Source organism: Equus asinus, chromosome 22 (genome assembly GCF_041296235.1).
Source record: "Equus asinus isolate D_3611 breed Donkey chromosome 22, EquAss-T2T_v2, whole genome shotgun sequence".
Classification (NCBI taxonomy): domain Eukaryota; kingdom Metazoa; phylum Chordata; class Mammalia; order Perissodactyla; family Equidae; genus Equus; species Equus asinus.
In genome coordinates, this window is record NC_091811.1 from 38,548,081 (window position 1) to 38,570,541 (window position 22,461).

The 22,461-nt window shown below is 38.9% G+C and overlaps 1 protein-coding gene across 5 annotated transcripts in view; it reads left to right on the plus strand.

Annotated features, from left to right (window-relative positions):
- FAR2 (fatty acyl-CoA reductase 2) overlaps positions 1-22,461 on the plus strand; it is a 143,515-nt gene that overhangs the window by 117,324 nt on the left and 3,730 nt on the right. For all 5 annotated transcript variants that reach the window (XM_070495087.1, XM_070495088.1, XM_070495091.1 and 2 more), the window contains 6 exons: positions 8,331-8,508; positions 10,108-10,152; positions 11,925-12,043; positions 12,908-12,975; positions 15,419-15,590; positions 19,806-19,935. In XM_070495087.1, coding sequence (XP_070351188.1) covers positions 8,331-8,508; positions 10,108-10,152; positions 11,925-12,043; positions 12,908-12,975; positions 15,419-15,590; positions 19,806-19,935 — 712 coding nt within the window. The remainder of the gene's footprint in view (positions 1-8,330; positions 8,509-10,107; positions 10,153-11,924; positions 12,044-12,907; positions 12,976-15,418; positions 15,591-19,805; positions 19,936-22,461) is intronic.

Here is a 22,461-nt window from a genome sequence, read left to right on the forward strand (position 1 = left end):
AGCATGGCCATTAAACAGTGTTAAACAACCAATTTTTTTAGCTCTTATACCTGCAGTTGTCTTCTGCCATTTGTCCCAACTACCACAGACATTTTATCATGTAATTGTGTCACCATTCTTACTCATCTCTGCTTTTATATTTAGCTTGTACATTCATTGTTACGTGCTGTCAAGTTGGCTTCAACTCCTAGTGACCCTTTCAATGAGTGTTCACAATGGCCTGTCCTCGACAGCCCCACGCAGCTTCTGCAGACTCATGCCTGTGATTTCCTTTATGAAGTCATTCCATCTCATATTTGGTCTTCCTCTTCTCCTGCTGCCTTCTATTTTTCCCAGCATTACTCTCTTTTGCAAAGAATCCTGCCTTCTTGTGATATGCCCAAAGTAGGGCAGCCTTAGTTTTACCATTTTTGCCTCCAGTCATAGTTCAGGCTTAATTTTCTCTAGGGCTCACAGGAGCACCTACATTTCATTGGTATCTGGTGATTGTGACACCACGGATTCACACACATGTGGTTTGGACCCACGCACTGTGCAGCAGAAGGCAATGGTAAACCACTGTTATGCTTTCCCTTTTTTTCTTTCTTTTCTTTTACCTTGAGAACGTTATGATGAGACAGTCCAAAATGAAGAGTGCTGGAAGATGACACCCCCAGGTCGGAAGGCACTCAAACAGCTCCTGGGGAAGAGCAAAGAACAGGTACAAATAGCGCTGTTGCTAATGACGCAAGTAGACTAAAGTTGAAGGACATCCAGCAGCTGAAGTGCACGAAGTTGAGAGGAAAGTCTGAGGTTGTACCAGACATCCGATTGGAACATGGAACATGAGAAGCATGAGCCAAGGTAACCTGGAAATTGTAAAGCAAGAAATGGAATGTTTAAATATCACCGTGCTTGGTGTTAGTGAACTAAAATGGACTAGAATGGGACACTTTCAGTCAGACAACTACAAAGTGTTCTAATCTGGAAATGACAAACTCAGAAGAAACCCAGTGGCTCCAATAGTGAAGCACGATATAGCACAGGCAGTGAGGGGCTCTTGTGCAAGCTCTGACTGAATAGTATCAGCTAGACTCCTGGGAAAACCTGTTAACATAACCGTCATTCAAGTCTATGCTCCAACTACAGAGGCTGAAGAAGATGAAGTTGAAAGTTTTTATGCAAGTATCCAAGAAGAAATTGATCATACACCAAACAAGATAGGCTTGTAATTATAGGCGACTGGGATGCAAAAGTAGAAATAAAGCAGAATTAAACGTTGGAAAATTTGGACTAGGGATCAGAAACGCAGCAGGAGATCAGCTCATGGATTTCTGTGAAACTGACAATCTGTCTATTGCAAATACATGCTTTAAGCAGCCAAACAGATGACTGTGTACATGGACCTCATCAGATGGCCAATGTAGACATCAAATAGACTATGTAAGTGAAAGCAGGAGATGGAGACGCTGTATTCTCGCTACCAAAACAAGACCAGGTGCAGACTATGGAACTGACCACGAACTGTTCATATCAAACATCAGAGTAAAGCTAACAAGAGCGCTAAAAAAAACCATAGTGCCAAAATATAATATAAACAACATTCCCCAATGAATTTAAAGGCCACATAAAAAGCAGATTTACATTGTTAAATTTAATTGAGGGAGAACCAGAAGAACTCTAGACTAAAACCATAAACATTAAGGAAGAAGCCGAAAAGACAATGCCCAAAGTAAAAGAAAAGAAAAATAGAGACGAATGACATAAGAAACACTACAGATTGTTAAAGACAATTGAGAAGCACAAGCACGAGGTCACAAAAGCAGGGTTAGAATTCTGAATGGAATTTTTCAGTGACTATCATGCAGAGATAAAGAGAACTAGGATGGCCAATGCAAAGAGATAGAAGAAAACAACAAAAAAGGAGGAACAAGAGGTCTCTTCTAGAAGATTCAAGAAATCAAAGAGAAGTTTCAACCTAGATTAGGAGTGCCGAACAACCAACAGGGACACACACGATCTCATCAAGAAAAAGCAAGGGAAGGTGGAAACAGTACTCTGAAGATCTCCACAGAGGAGACAAAAGGATGACAGATTCCTTTGAAGAATGCTCCTATGAGGAAGAACCTGCAATTTTAGAAAGTGAAGCAAAAGCTGCCCTGAAAATACTGGGAAGAAATAAGTACCAGGGGTATACGGAATATTGAGAGAATGTTTTCAAGCCACAGAGGCTGAATCTGTCAAAATCCTAACAAGAATTTGTCAACAAATATGGAAAACAAAACAATGGCCAACCGACTGGAAACTGTCACTATGCATCCCAGTCCCCAAGAAAGGAGATGCTGAGTGCAGCAACTATAAGACCACCGCTCTGATTTCCCCTGTAAGCCAAGTGATGCTCAACATGCTGCAACAAAGGCTTTTATCTTATATGCAGCTTCTACACAGTAGGTGATATTTACCCTTGGAAACTCATGTGCATAAATGGGTCAGGGATTGCCAGTGAAATTCCAGTTTTCCAGAATAACAGCTTAAGTGGAATGCTTATTTTGAAAAATGCATATAACTGACCAGGAATGATAGGGCTTTGGGGTTGGTTCTTTCCCTATTTTTCAGGCAAAGGTAACTCCTCTTAGCAGAGCGAGTGTAGAAGAAAAGGGCTTTTGCACCTGTATAAAAACTTGAAATAACTAGAGTTAGGAACTAGAAAAATGGATCCATCAATATTTACTGTTTTGTTTAATATACTCAAATCAATCTAGTAAATACACATTAAGAATGGAAGGATAACTGTGAATCATCATTGAGCAAAGACACTTTTACAGACATTTAGTTCCTTAACATAATATTGTAAGGTTGATACTTTTATCACTACTGTCCTGATAAAGGAACAAAAGGTCAGAAAGGCTAAGGACCCTTCCGAAGTCTCTCAGCTAGTAAGTCACAGAGACAGTTTTGCCCCATGTCCACGTGATTCTAGCTACATGACTACTGTCTTTCTGGTACACCCACAAAATTGGCAGTGTCAGAGATTAAAAGGCACTTTCCTAAGCTGTAGACTGGGCTTTCCAGGAGCTCACAATCGAACGTGAATAGAACAGGGTAGAATTATATGCGGGGTGTGCTGGAGGAACTGTGACACACTAAGATTGATGGAGTTGGGGGAGGTAGAAAGACTCTAGAAAGAGAGGCATGGAGGGCTGGCCCCATGGCCGAGTGATTAAGTTCTCATGCTCCATTCCACTTGGGCAGCCCAGAATTTCACTGGTTCGGATCCTGGGTGCAGACATGGCACCGCTGAGGTGGCGTCCCACATAGCACAACCAGAGGCATTCACAACTAGAATATATGACTGCGTACTGGGGGGCTTTGGGGAGAAGAATGAAAAAAAAAAGAAAGATAGGCATAGGAGACAGACTTGGAGGAATAGGCACAGTGTGGAGAGGTGAGAGGGGGGCACATACCAGGCAGGGCAACTGGAGTGGGAAAACTGGGGGCACATTTGGGGTATAGCTGTAAGCCCCTTTTGGCAGCACATATGTTATGTGTAGTCAAGCTGTTAGAGAGCAAGCTGGAGAGGTAGGCTGGGGCCATACTGGAGATTTTGAACACCATGCAGAGGACCGTATTTAATTCTACAGGCAATGGGCATCCATTGAAGAAGGGGGCGTATGTGTGTATGTGTCCATGTCTCTGTGTGTGTGTGTGGTTTTTGGTTTTTGTTTCATTTTATTTGAATCAAGGAAAGACCTTGATGAAAATGGGCTTTAGGTACATGAATATGGTCATGGAGGGCAAAGGCGGGTAGATTAACACGGGGAGTCACCAAAGGCAGGGAGCACCATTACCTGAGAGAGAGTGGTGTGGAGGACTAGAACTGGGGAGTGGCAACAGAAATGAAAAACACTCATAGATTTTGGAAGAGAAAAACCAATAGGACGTGGCTACCGCTTTGCATATGGGCTCGCACTTAGTTCATCAGCGATCGGTTTAGAATATGCATAATTGTCACAGCTTACATTTCTAGTACCAGGGATTTCATTCTTTTAAAGTTCCATTCTACTGAAATTTTTATTCCAAGGGGCAATGCCTTTTTGAAAGCTAATCCCAATTTAGTCACGTCTTAATGACATAAATTTGTGGAGTGGAGTAGAGTTCTTTTAAATGAGTGATTCCCCAGTTTGCCTGACCATAAGAATCACCAGGACGTGTTAAAATACAGATTATCAGATTATCACCCCTGAAGGTTGATTTAGGGGTTCTAAAATGGTACTCAGGAATCTGGATTTTTATCAGAGGCCCCATTCAGTCTTCCTTATGAGCAGGCAAGTTTGGGAAGTAGTGCCATAAAGTGCTTACTCATCTAACAGTTTTCATTAGAGATGGATTCATTCATATTCCAGTAACCAATGCGCCCTCCTTTCCCCACTCCCCTCACCTTCTGTTGTCTTTCAATTCCTAGATGCTTTAATTGACTAAAAAGTTCCCGATAGATTTGTACCTACTAAAAATCACACTGTTGAAGCTCCCTGGCCACCAGAAGATGCAGCTAATCTGTCATGTGAAAAAGAAAAGGTGTTTCTTGATCAAACGCCGATTGCAATCAGCTGTGGCAGGTGCGCTGCGGGTGGAGGGTGAGAAGCAGGGACAATGAAGGCTGCCTGCAGCTGACAAGTCCCAGAACAGCCCTTTGGGAAATATGAAAGGAGGTCAGACTTAGGCAAGTGGTTTTACCTCGGTGCTAGAGAACACACTGTGAACACTAAGAAAGCGGATCTATTCTAGGGGAAAGGAAAAAGCTAATTTTAGCATCTGTGCTTTTATTCTCAGGATTGTATAACCTTAAGATGGCATCTAAGCAGCCGACCAAAAATTGAAAATTCTGTGGACTTTAAATACAATGGTAGATTGTTTCTTAAACAAACGGAATAATTTTCATGTTGTCAAGCCATTGGAGGCCAGTTGAGGTGCTCAGTAAAGTCTGGAGGGAAATACAGAGGCCAATTCACCACCAGCACTAGGCTCAGATATTCCCCTGTCCCCAGTCAGTTTAAATTTACTTTGGAGCCGGTTAAATTTACTCCGAAGCCCACTCTGACAAATTGAAGTAGGTCAACATTTAGCCCTTCAGCTTCTCAACACTTTTCACCACTGCCACTGGACCCTCCAACTTCCAATTTTGCTTCATTCTCTACAAAGACATCTCTCTCCTTCCCTTCCCGCAGTCTCCCTACAACCTCACCTCCTTCTGAGTTCACCCGTTCTCTCCTATCATTGTCCATCTCAGCTTCCCAAAACCTTACACAGAACACAAATCAGCCCAGCAAGACTGTCATATGGGAGGTCACCCATTTACGTACTGAATAAGGTAGCTGGTTCCTGGGCACAGAAAGGTGATTGGATACAGAGATAAAAAGCATCATCCCTACCCTCCTGGACTCACTGTAAAGTGGGGCAACAGGCACGTGAGCAAGTACATACAGCATGATAATTGCAATAGTCAAGGGAGGAGCATAATCCAGGCAAGAGACAGAGAGTAAACGTTACCGGGAGCAATGTGTCCAGTGCTTACTCCCCAGAGAGCTTTTCCTGATATACCACTGGGTTTGCCCTGATTATTGAATAAGAAAACTAGGAGGAAAAATGCACATTCCTCTTGCCATTTCATTTAGTGAACACATAAATTATGAAATTACTAATAATAATATGAGGTTGATTCAATAACTTTCAAACCAAAAGTTGATAGTATTATTTAGAGGAAATTGTGTACACTGAAGGGCATTTGGTTAATTTCAGAAATGTGTTTTGGCTTTGTGTGGTGTCTTCTTTCCACGTTGAGTTGTTTACTGTTTTAAAAACCAATTGAGGGGCTGGCCCCGTGGCCGAGTGGTTAAGTTCATGCCCTCCGCTTCAGCAGCCTGGGGTTTCACTGGTTTGGATCCTGCACGCCAACATGGCACCATTCATCAGGCCACGCTGAGGTGGCGTCCCACATGCCTCAACTAGAAGGACCCTCAACTGAAATATACAAATATATACTGGGGGGATTTGGGGAGAAAAAGCAGAAAAAAAAAAAAAGATTGCCAACAGTTGTTAGCTCAGGTGCCAACCTTTAAAGCAAACAAACACACAAACAAAAGCAGCAAATCAAACTTTGGTAAAGAGGAGCATGAACTGATTATAGGTCCCAAAAATGGCACCGCATAACCAATGGATGTGCATACTTGTTACACTAAGCTCTTCTCTGGACCCAGGAAGTGGGTGGATGAGATGGGCAATGGTCTGTTTGGCTATATTATAAAAGATATTTTAAAACTATTACCTATGTAGATATATGCTCTTTGGTTGTTTTATGAAAATAAGAATGCTTTAGGTTCATTGGCTCATTTCGTTTCATCAAATAGCTTTCATTGCAGTTGTGATTATTCTTGTTTGTCTTTATGAAAACTTGAGAATTTAGAAGAGAGGTAACTATTGCCATTTTTCATGAGTAAAAATGGAGGAAATGAGAAGATGATACAGTAGAATACAGGTAGAGCTAGAAATAGTGGAGGCAGGTCAACTACAGTACAAGTGCTTTCACATTTGTGTTCTCCGATACCTATGAAACCAATATTTTCCAAGACAGCTAACTCATAAAACTTGGTAAAGCCTCCAAGTGTCACCCTTTCCGTGCACACCAACATCCATGACGGCAACTGATCCCAGCCATGTGACATACAATCCTAGTGCATTGCTGGGTTCTGATTTTTTCTTAGAATGTTCTTCTTTCCAGCCTTATTGAAATTAGGCTGTGTTTCTTCTAACCTGGTTTGGATAACCTTTCTGTTTTTGCAGGTGAAAGAAAATGGTGTTAGGTCAGTTAATCCTCTGTTGAGCCACAAATAAGATGAGGTAAAGGTAACATCATTATAAAGATGGAGAGGTTGCCTGCACATTCCCACACACTCTCCCAACCCTCCGCTGGCCATATAATTGGAGTGTCTTCCATTTTTCTAAGTGTTTGGAGTTGTTTTTAGTTCTAGAAACTTCTCAGCCTTTCCCTATTCAGTTTAAATCAAGAGATACTTGAGTATCTAGAAAATACTCAGAACTAGTAACAGCAAGCAAGGAAAACCAAAACGTTATAGACAGTGCTCCTGTTTCATTCCAGTATCAAATAAGAGTTATTAAGAGTGAGAGTTGTGTTTCCGAATAAGTCTTGGCAATAAGCACATCTTAAACGATCAACAGTGTGTCAACGGGAGAAAAACGGTAACCGCTAAGATTTTTCTACAACCTAAATAGAAGGACTGTACCTGGCCCCCAAAAATAAGCATAAAGGTACCAAACACATTGATTATACAAATCACACGAACATATTCAGGTAGGCTAATTTTTAAAAACTGTATTATATCAAAAGTTTAACCAAATAGATCTACCAGCTAAGGGAAACATTAAATATTGAACTGACAAATACTGTTACTGCTCCCAGAGAAGTGCAAATAGATTTTGGGATTATCAAAATGGTTCTGACATCTTTAAAAAACGGGTTAGGCTGATGCCATGGTAACTCAGTTATTCATGATACATGTCTTCTTTTCAGTAGAGGTATTCAATAATCTCTCTAGGAAAGCTGCTTCAGAGTAATATCATTCCACTTGGCAGACTATTAATAGTTATTAGAGCACTTCAGAATTCATTGGAATTCTCTAGAAATAATTACCAACTTATTAGCATAGACTCTAAACAGACCTTCAAAATACATTTCACAGAATTGCTAAAACAGATTATAAATCTGCAAAATGTAGTTGCTTTTGTTTGGTGAAGCATTGAATGAAACTTTAAAAATTAAAAGCTAAAGGTTGCGAGACTGATGCCCTAAGTTTTAATTGGAGAACACTGAATGGAGGTGATGCCACTGAAGCTCTTTGAACCAGAGAGCCTCTGCGCTCCACAAACACAGCACCTAGCGTGCTTCTGGGCACACGATTGGCACTCACAAATATGTTCAAAGAATATACTTATGAACTTGTTGGAGAGAAAGTGATTGAAGATAATTAGAGATTATATGTAATAAAGTAGTAGGTTGTATCGCTCTTGAATTTATCTATCTAGGCGGGAGGTTCAACTGGTAGGATTGGGCTTAGCAGTGGACAACAAAGAGCTCATCCATCACGCATGATTTGAACAGGTACATAGTCAGCCTTGGTGTCCTGTGAGTGTTCTGAATTCCAGAACTCAAGCTGGAAAGTGGAAGTTTTGTTTGCTTGTCTGTGTGTCACAGTTTCTTTTCGGTCGATTGTCTAATGTGTGTTGCTGTTGTTTAACGTGAGTTGCTAGAATTCTTTTTTTACTCTGACTCCCTTCAGGTGGTGGGACGACGCCATTGTTGATGAGATTGCACCCAAGCTGATGGGGGATTGGCCCAATACTTACACCTACACCAAGGCCCTGGGAGAGATGGTGGTACAGCAGGAGAGCGGGAACCTAAATATCGCCATCATAAGGCCCTCCATTGTGGGAGCAACCTGGCAGGAGCCTTTCCCAGTAAGCCCACTCACCTGCATCCCATGCTTTGCTTCCCAACCGGCATCTTTCTAGCCCAATTCCTTTCTGATGTCCTTTTCTTCTTTTCTTTTTTTCTTTTTTCTTCTCAAGATGTATAACTGAGCAAATTAAACACAAACTCATTGTATTAGGGCAAAATTCCACGTTGAGTTCAGGGTTTATCCAGTACGAGGCTCCCCTGGGAGTTACGCTGACTGTCCTACAGTTGAGTGGATGTCTGGAATTGCCTTCTCATTAACTCCAGCCTCAAAATTTCCAGGGGAGATAGTTTCAGTTCTTGGCTTTCCCATTATAGTTTAACTAGACCAGGATGCTCTTGATGACCATATTGGTAGTATTTCAACTGCCAGAGTAAATAGGAATCACAAAGCTCACAGAAGATTCTTGGTTTAGGAGTAATACTTTTTACCTCTGTATACTGCTGTATCCTTTTGAAAGTACTTTGAATTACTCCATCTTCTTTGAAGCAATTCTGTGAAGCATTAGGACCAGGTAAAGTCAAGCCCTACTACTTACTGACAGTGCAGGCTTTTGAGTTGTCTCATCTGTAAAACTGGGCTAATACTGCCCACGTTGGAGAGTTGATCAAATGAGATAATGTATGAGGAAGGCTTAGTGCAGTGGCCTGATCCTTAGTAAAAGGCTCAAAAAATATTACTGCCTTCATTGTCTCGTTTATTCTCTCTCCTCTCCCATTTTACACGCACATTTTGACTTTTACAGATAAAGAAACAGACATAATAAGGTCAACTGACTTGCTCAGGGCTTAGGAGACAAACTCGAAAAGACTTTTCTCTCTAACTGCTCCTAAACATAACCTGTCCTCTAACATCACTAAGCTAATATATATAAATATGTGTGTAATTGTATAGAAATAAATACATATATATATATATATATAATATGGATGCTATGACTCTTAAAACTTTCAGGAAATGGTTAATTCCTACCATTCATGTTTGAAATGTTCCTCTGGGAGTTAAAATCAGGCCCTAAGTTGAGGAAAGTGATGGTCAATGAATTGGTTAGCAAATTACGATATTAACACAAGGTCCAATTTAGCCCTGAAGATATCATAAAACAACTTGAAACCATCCATGCCTCCTGCTATGAAAAAAATGCTGGCAGAATTTTAATTCTTACACAAATAAAGTGTAGAAAATAGCCAATGCCTTGCCATTGATCTTTATTTTTTTTTTTAAAGATTTTATTTTTTCCTTCTTCTCCCCAAAGCCCCCCCAGTACATAGTTGTATATTTCTCGTTGTGGGTTCTTCTAGTTGTGGTATGTGGGACGCTGCCTCAGCGTGGTTTGATGAGCAGTGCCATGTCCGCGCCCAGGATTCGAACCAACGAAACACTGGGACGCCTGCAGCGGAGCGCGCGAGCTTAACCACTCGGCCACGGGGCCAGCCCCTGATCTTTATTTTTGATCTTAGAAATCCTGGATTAGACAGTTCTATGGGCTGGAGTTTCAGTGCTCTTGTTTGAAATTTATTAAGATTACATGCAGATATTCCAAAGGTATGATAATTTTCTGACGTGTAACCAATAGAGATCTTTTTTTTTTTTTTTTTAGGGTTGGGTTGATAACCTAAATGGACCTAATGGGATGATTGTTGCGGTATGTATAGTGATTGGAAATAACTCCTTGAAATGTAGTGGAGGGATGATAACAAGATACTTAGTGTTGGCTTAGCTCCATTGATCCAAAACCATAAATGTTACTATACTAACTACAATTGAAGCAACCTATCTCAATTTTGCGGGTTGAAAAATAGAGGCAGGATGAAATTAGCATTTATTATTTGTGGGTTTTATTATCAGGAAAACAGAGGTACTGTGATTGCATCACTTTTTAGGAGGGCGTTTTTTGGAAAGTCTTTGAGCATCAAGGACCACGTGTGTATTTCCCGTTAGTTACCACAAGATGGGGGTGTTTCCTGCTTTTTGCTGTTTATTAATAGCTTGCATTAGTTTCGCGAATTGGGGATGCAATAAAAATCATATTTGCAAAGATTATTAAATTCTCGATTATAAAACACATACAAGAGCTTACATGTGTTTGGATAGAAATTATATACATACATAAATTACATCAATAACCAGTTCTCAATAGATATGAGAACTACCAATTGGAGCAAATCTTTCAAATACAAAAATTTATGACTATAGAAACACTTTTCAACAATAACCCTCTCACCAGGACCACAACTCTACTCTTTAGAGCAATGAATAGGAATTCAATTCTCTAACTGAGTTTAGTCTTATTTGAAATCTTGTGCTTCCAACTCTGCCTCTGTTCTTCTCAGAACTAGGTCCAACAGGAACCAAAACACAAATATAAGACAGGAAATTGCGATGACTTGTCAAAGACAGTGACAGTGAACTTCTTTCTGATTTCCCTTTTTTCTCCCCTAGGAGCTACTCTCTTTCGGTTCCTTACCTGCCTTCAACTCTTTCTTCTTTAAGCCTTAGTTGGGGTAAATGTTTGGTAACTTAGAACGAAATTATTTTAACATGATCCCAGAGTGAGTTTCATTACATTGTTTACAAAGCTGTACATTTATTCAAATTTTCTAAAATTTTCCAAAGTGGTTTCTTGTGTCCAAAGGAAGGGGAATCAGTTACAAGAAAGTGGAAATTAGAAACATAAGAAAGTGCTAACCACTGCAAATCAATGATGGAAACATGCAGGGTATAAATAATCAGTTATCTCATAAAGTCTATAAACATGACTTTTTATTTATTAACTGACATCTAATTATTGACATGACATGTATTAATGTGAATAACTCCCAATTCTTGCATCTGAATAACATGAGTGCTCTTTGAGGTAAACGAAGATACTGAAAACAAGTAAATAATGGTGGCCTTTTCCCAAGTAACAGAAAATTTTTGTTAAATGGTGGAATTTTCTTAATGTTTTAAAATAAATATTTCTTAAGCTTTTAGTGTCTACTGTTGCTTTTAAGTTAGTAAGCACTGGCAGAAAACAAATATTGTTTAAGAAATGGTAAATTAATATTAATGGGAAATTTGGGAAACCTTAATTCTTAAAATGTCTTATGAATTGATTTTTAAGATGTGAAAACCTATGCTTAGTGTTTGTTAATTAAGTAAATATATTAACCTCTCACAAATTTGGTGAATTTCACTCCCTAAAGAAACCTGAGGACCACTAGTGGTTCATGGAAATAACGGCACTTGAGATGAACTGAGCTGGGAGGTTGGATAGGCTGAGAGAAGTCAGCCTCAGCACAATAACCTACTATGTAGTGAATTAACGTTAGCTATTGTTTCTAACAGCATTAGTATTATCTGTCTGATAGATACATTAGCCTCAGCTGTTACTTAAGACCTGGTTCAATATTTTATGTTCTTTTTCCTGTGCAGGCTGGGAGAGGGTTTCTTCGGGCCATAAGAGCCTCTCCGCTGGCTGTGGCAGATTTAATTCCGGTTGATACAGTCATCAACCTCACCTTGGCTGTAGGGTGGTACACGGCAGTTCACAGGTGTGGATGCTTAAGCCGGCTTTCAAGGATTTGAGGAGGAGGAGGGTGAATATGTTAGGCTTATTTTCAAAATACAGTATTCATTTTATTGTGGAATACCCTAAATGTGAGAGGGCATCTGTTTCAATATTTTACATAGTTCCAAATATGCCATCATATATGCATTGAGTTATTTTATAAATACTGCTTACTTCTATGTCGATCATAAAGTAATAGATTCTCTAATTCATTTAACCATAAAATTCTTGATAACCAAAAAGCTTTTCTTTCTATTCAGTAATCTGAAATACGGATTCCTTTTTTAAGGCAAAGGAGAGAGAAATAGATGAAATAAGAACATATTTTATAATTTATTGAACTGCCCAGTTCCTGATAAATGCCAAAGTTCAGATCCATGTGTGTGGGTGTTTCCTAGTCCAAAAAAAAAATAGGTTATTTTTATATTTGCCTCTACTAGTAAATGGTAAACAGAATTAAAATTTTCTCATTTGAAGTCAGGCATTCAGGTATTTCCAATTCAGCAGGGCTTAACTGGATTTAGGAGAAAACATAGTCTATATTTTTGCCCAATAAACATGTCCAGAAGTTAGAAATACAATCTGCTTTCTCATCGTCATGGTACCTCCATTTGCTCTATACATATGTCACCCTAGTTGGCATCTCTTTCACACACACACACTTTTCCTAGACTTCTTCCCTTTTGTTTATTAACCCAAAAAAGGAACAAGAGACGGAAGTGTTTCATACGTTGCCTTAGTCATGGGAATTATTGAAGCAACCTTGTCTAAATGTTATTTTCCCTTATCTTTCCTTCATTAGTTCTTCATTTTGTTGTATTTATCTAACTTTTATTTCATTTTCCAGACCTAAGTCAACGTTAATCTACCACTGTACATCTGGTAACCTCAATCCATGTAACTGGGGCAAAATGGGTGAGTGACTATGGCAATGTAACTACATAACTGCTGGCGTCTGCCCATACACTATTAGTATCTGCCACAGGGGAGAGAATAGACAAAGTGGGTCATGGAGCTTAGAGTCTAGTGGGGAAAAGACAAGAAAAATAAGCAAAGAGATAAAATAATTGCAAATTGTAAATGCGTAAGAGTTAACTAGAAGGTACTATGATATACCAAAGAAAGGGGCCAGTGGGAACATTTGCATGATTGTAAGCAATAAGGAGTCCATTGGCTATAGAGATTTAAAAATAAATAAAGCCAAGTAAAAGCCAGCAATTATAAGCAATGTCAGTGATACAACACTCTTCTCACTGAGGCACCTGCTCCCATGCACACATCTCTTGCCCCCTTGCCACATCACTGAGAATGCGAAATGATCAATGACCAAGTAGATTTAGAAAAGCCCAATAATACTAACTTTCGTTATCGAGTCAGTGATACTCTTCATTAATTTATGCAATTAGCCATAAGTGTGACCTTGAAAGTATCTTGTTGAATTGAAGTAGTTAATCCTGCCTATCATAGAAAGTTAGCTAACCGATTCTGTATTCCTTTGTCAATTTAGGAGTTGATTTTCTTGTGAATATCTGAAACTTTTAGATCATCTAGCTGTTGTTTAGGTACTAGGTGTAGAAAAAAATTAAATGTACTTGATTTGCTAGAATCTGATTTTCAATTCAGAGCACTCTACTGTGCTATTCTATTTGCAGAGTTTTTACTTCAGTAAAAATGAAATGAAATGATCTACTACTGTCAAAGTTCTTTAGATCATATATCCAGTTATTAGAGCATGTCTCTACATAGTTCTAAAAACATCTGGAAATAAAAATAAATCTCCTCTACCTCAGTAACAGAATTAAGATTTCACCCAGAAAAGGAGGCATTAATAGAAGCAAACAGGATATCTTAAGTTCTTAAATAAAAAGGTGCTACATGTAAATTCCATTTCTGAGACTCAAAATAGTCTTCCGTGCTGAAAACGCTTATGATCTGTTTTATCAAATTACAGAATGTCATAGTTAAAAGTGATCTTAAAAATAATCTAAAATAAACAGCGCTCACTTTATTTCATGTAGGAGGCCCAGAGAGAGTGCCATCTATTCGAATTCATGTGGGGAGCTGGCGCCTGAAACAGAAGTAGAAAACAGATCTCTTGCCTCTCTTGAATGTGCAATAACCACGCCACTAGTGATTCTTAAAAGTGAATATGAATCCCTTTGGGAAGAAAAGAGTTCAGATTCATGGATCAGATGTTTCTTGAAATCTTTTCTGTACAGGGTGTATATTTTTCATATAGATTTCCAGGTAGTGTCTTTTAAGGAGGACAGAAATCATATCGCCATAATCACTGATGTCTTCATCATAATCAAATAATGGACTTAGGCATTTTCTTTGAAAATTCTACATAAATAAAATCAAAATTGAATTCAAATGAATATCTTTTGAAAAGAATTGTTGAATTTACAAATGTACATTAGAAGTTTTTAACTAGGGGCTGGTCCCATGGCCGAGTGTTTAAGTTCTTGCTCTGTTTCCGGGGCCCACGGTCTCGCCGGTTCGGATCCTGGGCTCAGACAAGGCACCACTCATCAGGCCATGCTGAGGCGGCGTCCCACATGCCACAACTAGAAGGACCCACAACTAGAATATACAACTATGTACTGGGGGGATTTGGGGAGAAAAAGCAGAAAAAAAAACCAAGATTGGCAACAGTTGTTAGCTCAGGTGCCAATCGTTAAAAAAAATTTAAAAAATATAAAGACATTCTTTAAAAAAAGTTTTTAACTAGGCTTTATCTAAGTAACAATATAAAAAGAAAAAGATGATTATGAAAAAACTCTAGAGACAAGAGTGGACAATCGAGTCTGACATATTCCCAGAGAAGTAGGAATACCAAAAAAGTAGAAGACTGTGATATTTAAAGTCAACCAGTGCAAAGAAATCCTGCCTTTATATTCTCTCTTTTACTTAATTTTATTAGGTAAAAACTTGTTTCGGTGAAATGTTAAGAAATTTCCTGACGGTTGTGCAAGTAATGATCCAGCCAAGGAAATAAGGTCCCTAGGTTCTGACTTGAGGGTTTCAGAATAGACTAGATAACCTTGGAATTGAATGATGGATTTAAGTTTTTCTGAACAATACCTCACTGTATGGACTAAAACTATTTCCCCAAGAAGTAGTCTTAGAGTAAATGTTTCAAGAAAAAGATCCAATTCTTAACCCACTCACATTGTTTGATTTTGCAGGTGACCACTTGCCCAGCATAAAAGTCTTAATATTGTTCTCAGAAATTGATTCTTGATGCTACACTGCAGATCTTTAGTCTTTATTATTTTGACCCATTGTAAATGCCATCCACCACAATGAGTTTATATGCTCCTAGACTTAGCACTTATTCTGTTGGTTTTTTCCCCAGGATGCCAAGTCTTGTCAACCTTCGAAAAAATCCCATTTGAGAAAGCTTTTAGGAGGCCACATGCTGACTTCACAGCCAACACCATCACAGTCCATTACTGGAATGCAGTCAGTCACCGAGCCCCTGCCATGATCTATGACATCTATCTGTGGCTCACAGGAAGGAAGCCCAGGTGAGAGGTTGGGTCATAGCTTTAAGAGTGTCACTGCAGGGAAGATTAAGGCCCCAGAGTCCTTAGTCTTCCCTTCAGCTGGGGATCAGAGGTGACAACTGAATCTAACACATATATTCATAAATTTGGGGACAATAGGTATAGGTAGTGATGAAGCCCCAAAGGACAGCTACCTTAAAAATCCTCCATCATAATAACAGCAGTTAAGTGTTAAGGAACTTACTTGATAAATTCAGCAAGTAATCATTCACCCAAAAAGAAAAGCAACTGAGACTCTTTGTCTGGAGTTTTCTAAATTGTTAATCTTAAAATGTACAAGAATGGGAACAGCCTCCCTGATCCACACATGGGATGATGGGTGATGATCTCATTTTTGTTCTCACAACAACCCAAGGAGGATATTCTCATCATTTCAATTTTACAAGTGAGGAAATAGAAGCTAGGGGAAGGATTTAAAGGCTCAAAGGAAGCGACCGAGGACAGATTTGGAGAAACCTGAGCTAGATTGACTGCCACCTAGAGAAGAGTAAAGAAATTACAGGGAACTAGGTAGAGAGAAAAGTGTGCTGATGCTGAGGCAGTTGTGTCACCACCTAGCCGTGAGACATAGAACGTATCCCTTCCTCTCTGTCTCACTTGAATAATATTACATGTGTCTGAAGAGCCATCATTATCATCATTCCCAAAGGCAATTCCTGCGATCAAGAATCAGAAGCACCATTGTATTGCCTTCTGGCTAGCCCCTTTGTAAGAGGAAGTCTTTCTCAGCGCGTTTAATTTCCATCCTTATTGGCACGGCAAATGTCTGAAACTTGGGCAATGTAGAGTTTATCCAGATTTTCTGAGACCATATTTAAAGCTCATAACTCAGTAACTGTCAGTTTCTTCTTGAGCAAGATGAAAAGGGGACTCTGTGTCTCCGGGAAAGATGTTTGCATGGGCTTATTAGAGACAGGAAAAGAAGAAAAAGCAAACATTGTAGGCAGAAATGCTGAAGCCTTTAGAATATATCACAGTTGGAAGAAGACCTGGATAAAAAGCAAAGTTCAGTAAATAGAAAAAAAGAACACAGGAGGAAGGGACCCCATCAAAATCATCATGAATTTTGTTTGTGAGAAATTAAGTTGTAATATTTGTGGGAAATGGATAGGTTTGTTTGTGATAGGAATTTTAAGAATAATCTTTATGGCAGAAAATGCTAGAATCCTTCCAGACCCTTCCCTACCCCAGTGTGTTTGTGTGTAATCTTCTATGCATTTACAACCAAATAGGGACATATGTAGTTTTGCTTTGAGGTAAGTGTGTATGTATATAAATCAATCCTACATATTTTGCAACTTTTTTCACTAATGTTCCATGAAAATCTAAGTCATTCTGCCTACCGTTGTCTTTTTTTTCCCCTATGACAAACAACAGGGCAACGGTTATCAGTGCACATGCATTTTTGCAGAATGTGCCGCTGGGTCTGGGGTGGATGCTGAGGAGCATGGTTGCTAGACTGGCAGTTATCTGGATTTGAAACTACTACAGGGTTGCACTAAAGGAAGGGTCCTTCAGTTTGCACTTCCACATCAGCACGTGAAAGCACAAATCTGTTCTTTCCTACCCTCATCCATACTTTGCAAAAATCAGTCTTTTTGAATTGTCAGACTAATGACAAAGAGTGGTGTCTCTGTTCCTTTGTTTGGCGCTCCCCTGAGTGCTGGAGGGGCTGGGCTGTCACGTGTTCAGTGACATTCACATTTTCTCCTCTGTAAGTTTTCTGCTTCTGCTTCTCGCCTATTTTTCTTTCTTTTTTCTTGTTTTTTTTTTTAAGGAAGATTAGCCCTGAGCTAACTACTGCCAATCCTCCTCTTTTTGCTGAGGAAGACTGGCCCTGAGCTAACATCCGTGCCCGTCTTCCTCTACTTTATATGTGGGACACCTACCACAGCACGGCTTGCCAAGTGGTGCCGTGTCTGCACCCCGGGCCGCTGAGAAACAGAACATGCGAACTTAATCGCTGAGCCACCAGGCCGGCCCCTCGCCTATTTTTCTATTGAGTTGTTCTTATTAATTTATGGAAACTTGTGTGTGTGTAAATATATACTTAATATATTTTCTCCCAGTCAGCTTCTTATCTTGTAGCTTTGATTATGGAGCTTTATGTAAGAAAAGGGAAGCCACCTATAGTGTAGGTCATAAGAGCATGGAGTTTGAGGTCAGACTTACAGATTAAAATCCTGGCTTCACCAGTTTAGCCATATGAGCCTTAAATTCCTTAACCTCTCTAAATCCTGACTTCCTCACCTGTAAAAAGGGAATAGTAATCAAAACTATTTTGTAGGGTTCCACACAAGAGAGTGTAGACTATAGTAATCATTATTATTACTAAAGAACTTTTACATTTTTATGTGAGAAAATGAACCACTCTTTTCCCTTATGGCTTTTGCATTTTATGTAGTAAGCAGACCTTCTCTACCTGAGAGTAATAAATGCATTCTGAAAAAATTCTATTATGCTGGTATAGTTCTGCACATACAATGATATCATGGTACAATGATTATTTTTAAAATTTAAAATAAACACTGAAATCCCATCAGTTACATCCGAGTTGTAGAATAGATAAAGATTGTCTTAGTCCATTGGGCTCTTATAATGGGCTATCATAGTCTGAATGGCTTATAAACAACAGAAATCTATTTCTCAGTTCTGGAGACTGGGAAAACCAAGGTCAAAGCGCTGGTAGACTCAGCATCTGCTGAGGGCCCGCTTCCTGCTTCCGACGCCGCCATCTTCTCTCTATGTGCTCACGTGCTGGGGAGGCTGAGGGAGATTGCTGGGGTCTCTTTTACAAGGGTGCTAATCACCTCCCAAAGTCTCCCCCTCCAAATACTGTCACATTGCGGGGAATAGATTTCCACAAATGAATTGGGAGGGATACAAATATTCAGTTTATAGCAAAGATGTTAGATAATAATTGCTAAATGGAACCCTATCATGATGTTTGTATCAGGGAAAAATGATTCTACCTCCTGCCTAAGAGTTTTCCATGATACAATGAGAGAAGAACTCCAGAAGTCATTAGATATACGGACATTAGGATTTGACCAAAAATAAGACCAATTCCCAAATGGCGTCATAAGTCGTTACTGAGTCAACTACAGTAACCACTTCTACCAGGTACCAAGACTGGCCTAAGATAAAAATCAAACGTTCTATAGGTCAAAGGTGATTTAGAGCCAGAAGACCTAGTTAGAACATTAGCTATGTGATCTTGAACCTACTAATCCTTCTGCAAGATGAAGATAAACAAGATAGATCTTGACTACCTCACAGACTCATATTGTGAGGATCAAATTAGTTTACATACGAAAGTTCTTTGTAAGTTGTTGTAAAGTTGGGAGGGTCACTCAGCAGAGCTGGTCCACGTCCTGACCAGGGGTTTGGAAGACGTGGTCCATCTTAAGTAAAGGGACACAGGCTGGTAAGATTACAAAAGCAGAGGCTTTGTGAAGTCAGTCAAAACTGGGTTGGAATGGCTTGGCTTTGACACATGATGTTATTGTGGTGACTTAACCTATCTTAGGCTCGCTTTACCCATTCGTAAAAATGTAGATAAATACCTACCTAACAGGGATGTTAGAATTAACGGAGATATCTTTTTAAAGTGTCAGCTCTGTGCCTAACACAGTAGGTTATCAACAAATAAATTCTTTGCCTCTTAAATCTGCCTTACAGTTGACAGCTGCTTTCAGTTCACCAGATGCTAATACAGTTGCCACTTGTGCTCAGAAGTTAAATACTAAAACCTCGGATAAATCTTTTTTTTTTAATCTAAGAACACACAATAAAGAAGAAAAATAAGTTTTCTAATTGTCTACCTCAGAATTCAGAGAATGAAAGTATGTCATGAAGGGTGGATATCTGGCTCGTTTTTTAAAATTTTTGCTACTCAAGAAAGATATGGTAGAAAAGAGGAAGAGGAGGAGCCTGGTGGGATTAAATACGCCTGATAGAATAAGTTCCTTTAGAGTGATCTCCTTTCCTTCTTCGACGAGAGTTAACGTGGAAGGAAATAAAAGAACAAGAGTTGTAATGAGCAATTGGGGGAAAGAGGAGAGGGGTAATTTTTATACTTTCTCAAAAGTAATTTGCCATAGATCCCTATGGAGTAACAGGGAAGCAGCCATGGGTGGTGTGCTGATATTTGCTCCTATCTGATCTTTACCTCAGGATGACAAAGCTCATGAATCGGCTTTTAAGAACCATTTCCATGCTGGAGTATTTCATCAACCGGAGTTGGGAATGGAGCACATACAATACGGAAATGCTGATGTCTGAGCTGAGTCCTGAAGACCAGAGAGTAAGTACAACTCTGATTTCACCAACAGGAAGATCTTCCCTTCTTGGAATTTAGAATGATTTGACCTGGAAAGCTGATGAACTAAGGAAGTGTTAGTTATGTACACAGATGTTTTTTCTTTTCTTTTTTTGGGCTAAGAAAATCAGTCCATGCTATCTACACAATTGCAGGAGAAAGTTTAACGTTGGTAAGAAATCTAAGTGCTTGGACTTTGGACAGATATTCACTGCTATTCGGCAGTCACATTTCATACGCTCTGCTTCAACCCTCTGCTCATCCCCAGTAGCTATTATCTTTTCAACAAACCCTCGGTACCTCTATCTTCCGGCTACCCTCCATAGCATATGACCTCAATGAAAAATAATAATTTTATTGCTTATAAACTCTCCCGTCCACTGTTCTTGTCAAATCAAAATCAATCTGCTTCTCCAAAGCTACAGTTCCTTCCTTATCTTTTTAAAGCTAACTCGTACGCTTCTGCGTTCTGTCCTATCTAAGACCTCCCTCCATCAGTATCGCCCTCTCTCTAGCGTTGTCAATCTTCCTCCCTATAATGGTCTTTCTTCAACAATCCAGACTTTTATTTCTCAAGACAGGCCTTCACTTTAATTGCTTAGCGTCAGTGCCATTTATTTCTTTACACTATCTTCTTGGAAGTCACAAACATTAGGTCCTGAAATCTTTGCATGTTCTGAAATTCACAAATATAGAGATCTTTTATACTTTGTACATCTTCTTCTTTTTTTCTCAAAGACCCATGTGTTCCCTGAGCAGATCCTTAATTTTCAGTTAAACTTTAGAATTTTCACTCTCTTGATTGACATTTTTCACTGAAAATTTTTTTAAAAGAAAGAGAAAAGCATTTCTTGATTTATTTTGCACTTGACAGCATGTGGAAGAAACCAAGTCATATTGAGAAGTAAACGTTGTGGCTAGCCTCACCTGCCAGCTAGGGGTTTTCTCCTACATACCAGCCATATAGAGTATGACTCACATCCAAGCCCCAGAATTAGTTCATGTCATGAAACCTAAGGGTTACTTGCAAAGTCAGATCCCACAGATGTTATGTCAAATACACCAGGTGAGATTTGGAGGGATATTTTAACTAAAATCTTTGCTGAGTACCTCTAAAATTGACATGAAATAGAGCTATTTTCAGAAATGTTTCTATACCTTGTATAGACAAAATTCTTCTAAGCGTTTGTGTTTGAAATGCATGGATCATGATCAAACCAGCTTATTAAAACAAACAAACAAACAAAAACCCTTCAAGCTATTGTAAAATTAGTTTAAAAATTAGCTTCACATTTTTTGTAGCCTTATCTTTATTGCATTTTCTCCGTGGAATTTACCCATCTAAATAATTCAGAAGGTAATGAGTTCAGAGTTTCATTTTCAACATTTTACTATTTTAACATAAAATAACCAAAAATTTTGTGAGAAAAAAATCAAAGCTGCAGTGAATTTAACACATACTTTCAAAATATCTTAGCAAAGGTAATAGTCCTGAATACTTGGATGTGATTGCTAAACTCTGGTGTGGCCCAGAATTCAGCTTGATTCGCCATATGAAACAATGATTCCAAACCAGGGCCTCATTGACATCTGACTTAAAAATGTGAAATCGTATAAAAATGAAAGCCTCTGTTTATATAGATGAATAAGTAATGTTTAGTGATACTGTGGAAAATAAACATATCTGAACAAAGTGATACAGAATTACTTTTGGAAAGCAATTCAGCTTTTGGACAAGTCTCTGAAGCTCTCTGGAACTCATTAATCTCATCTGCCCTGTGGGTTAATGCTCCAAATTACTTCACAAAGATTTGAGATAACTTGCAATAAACACATATAATAAAAGAACAAAATAGAAATACAATAAAACATCAAACCAGGGAAAATATGTATTAAAATAGGAAGTCAAGGATAAGAATGAAAGACAGAATATCCATAAGTAGTCTACAAGATCCTACTAAGTCACTGCAGTTAAGCAGGTAATTTGTTCTTGAGCTTTTTGGAGAGAAATTGACAAGGAATATATAGTTTCGTGGCATTCTTTGTCCAAGAGGAGAAAATGTACTAGCGTTCCAAGAGAAGCAAAGCTTTTCTTACTGCTTAACTCTAAAAGAAATGTTTTTGAAGGGCTTCATTTAAAGGCTCACTGAAAGACATAATGGATAACATCTCTAATGCAAATATGGAATAAAATTTCTGCTTAGCTATTCCTTAAGGCTTTGCTTCCCAAAGTTTACCTTAATCTGCATAATGAAGTGGATATATTGTAGGAAGGGATGGTAGGCCAAGGGGACCCCATCAAAATTTAAGAATGGAAAGGAAAAGATGCATAATTTGTTTTGGTTCCTAATTTATTATTTCATCACTTTAAAAAATAATCCTCATTCACTTGAAACGAAGTAAAGACTTCATTTCACCAGAATAATACCAGTTCCTTCAAATTTCCCTCACAAGACTTCCTAAAGGTCAAATGTTTGTGCTTGTCCCATGTTTAAATATTCCTATGAAAAT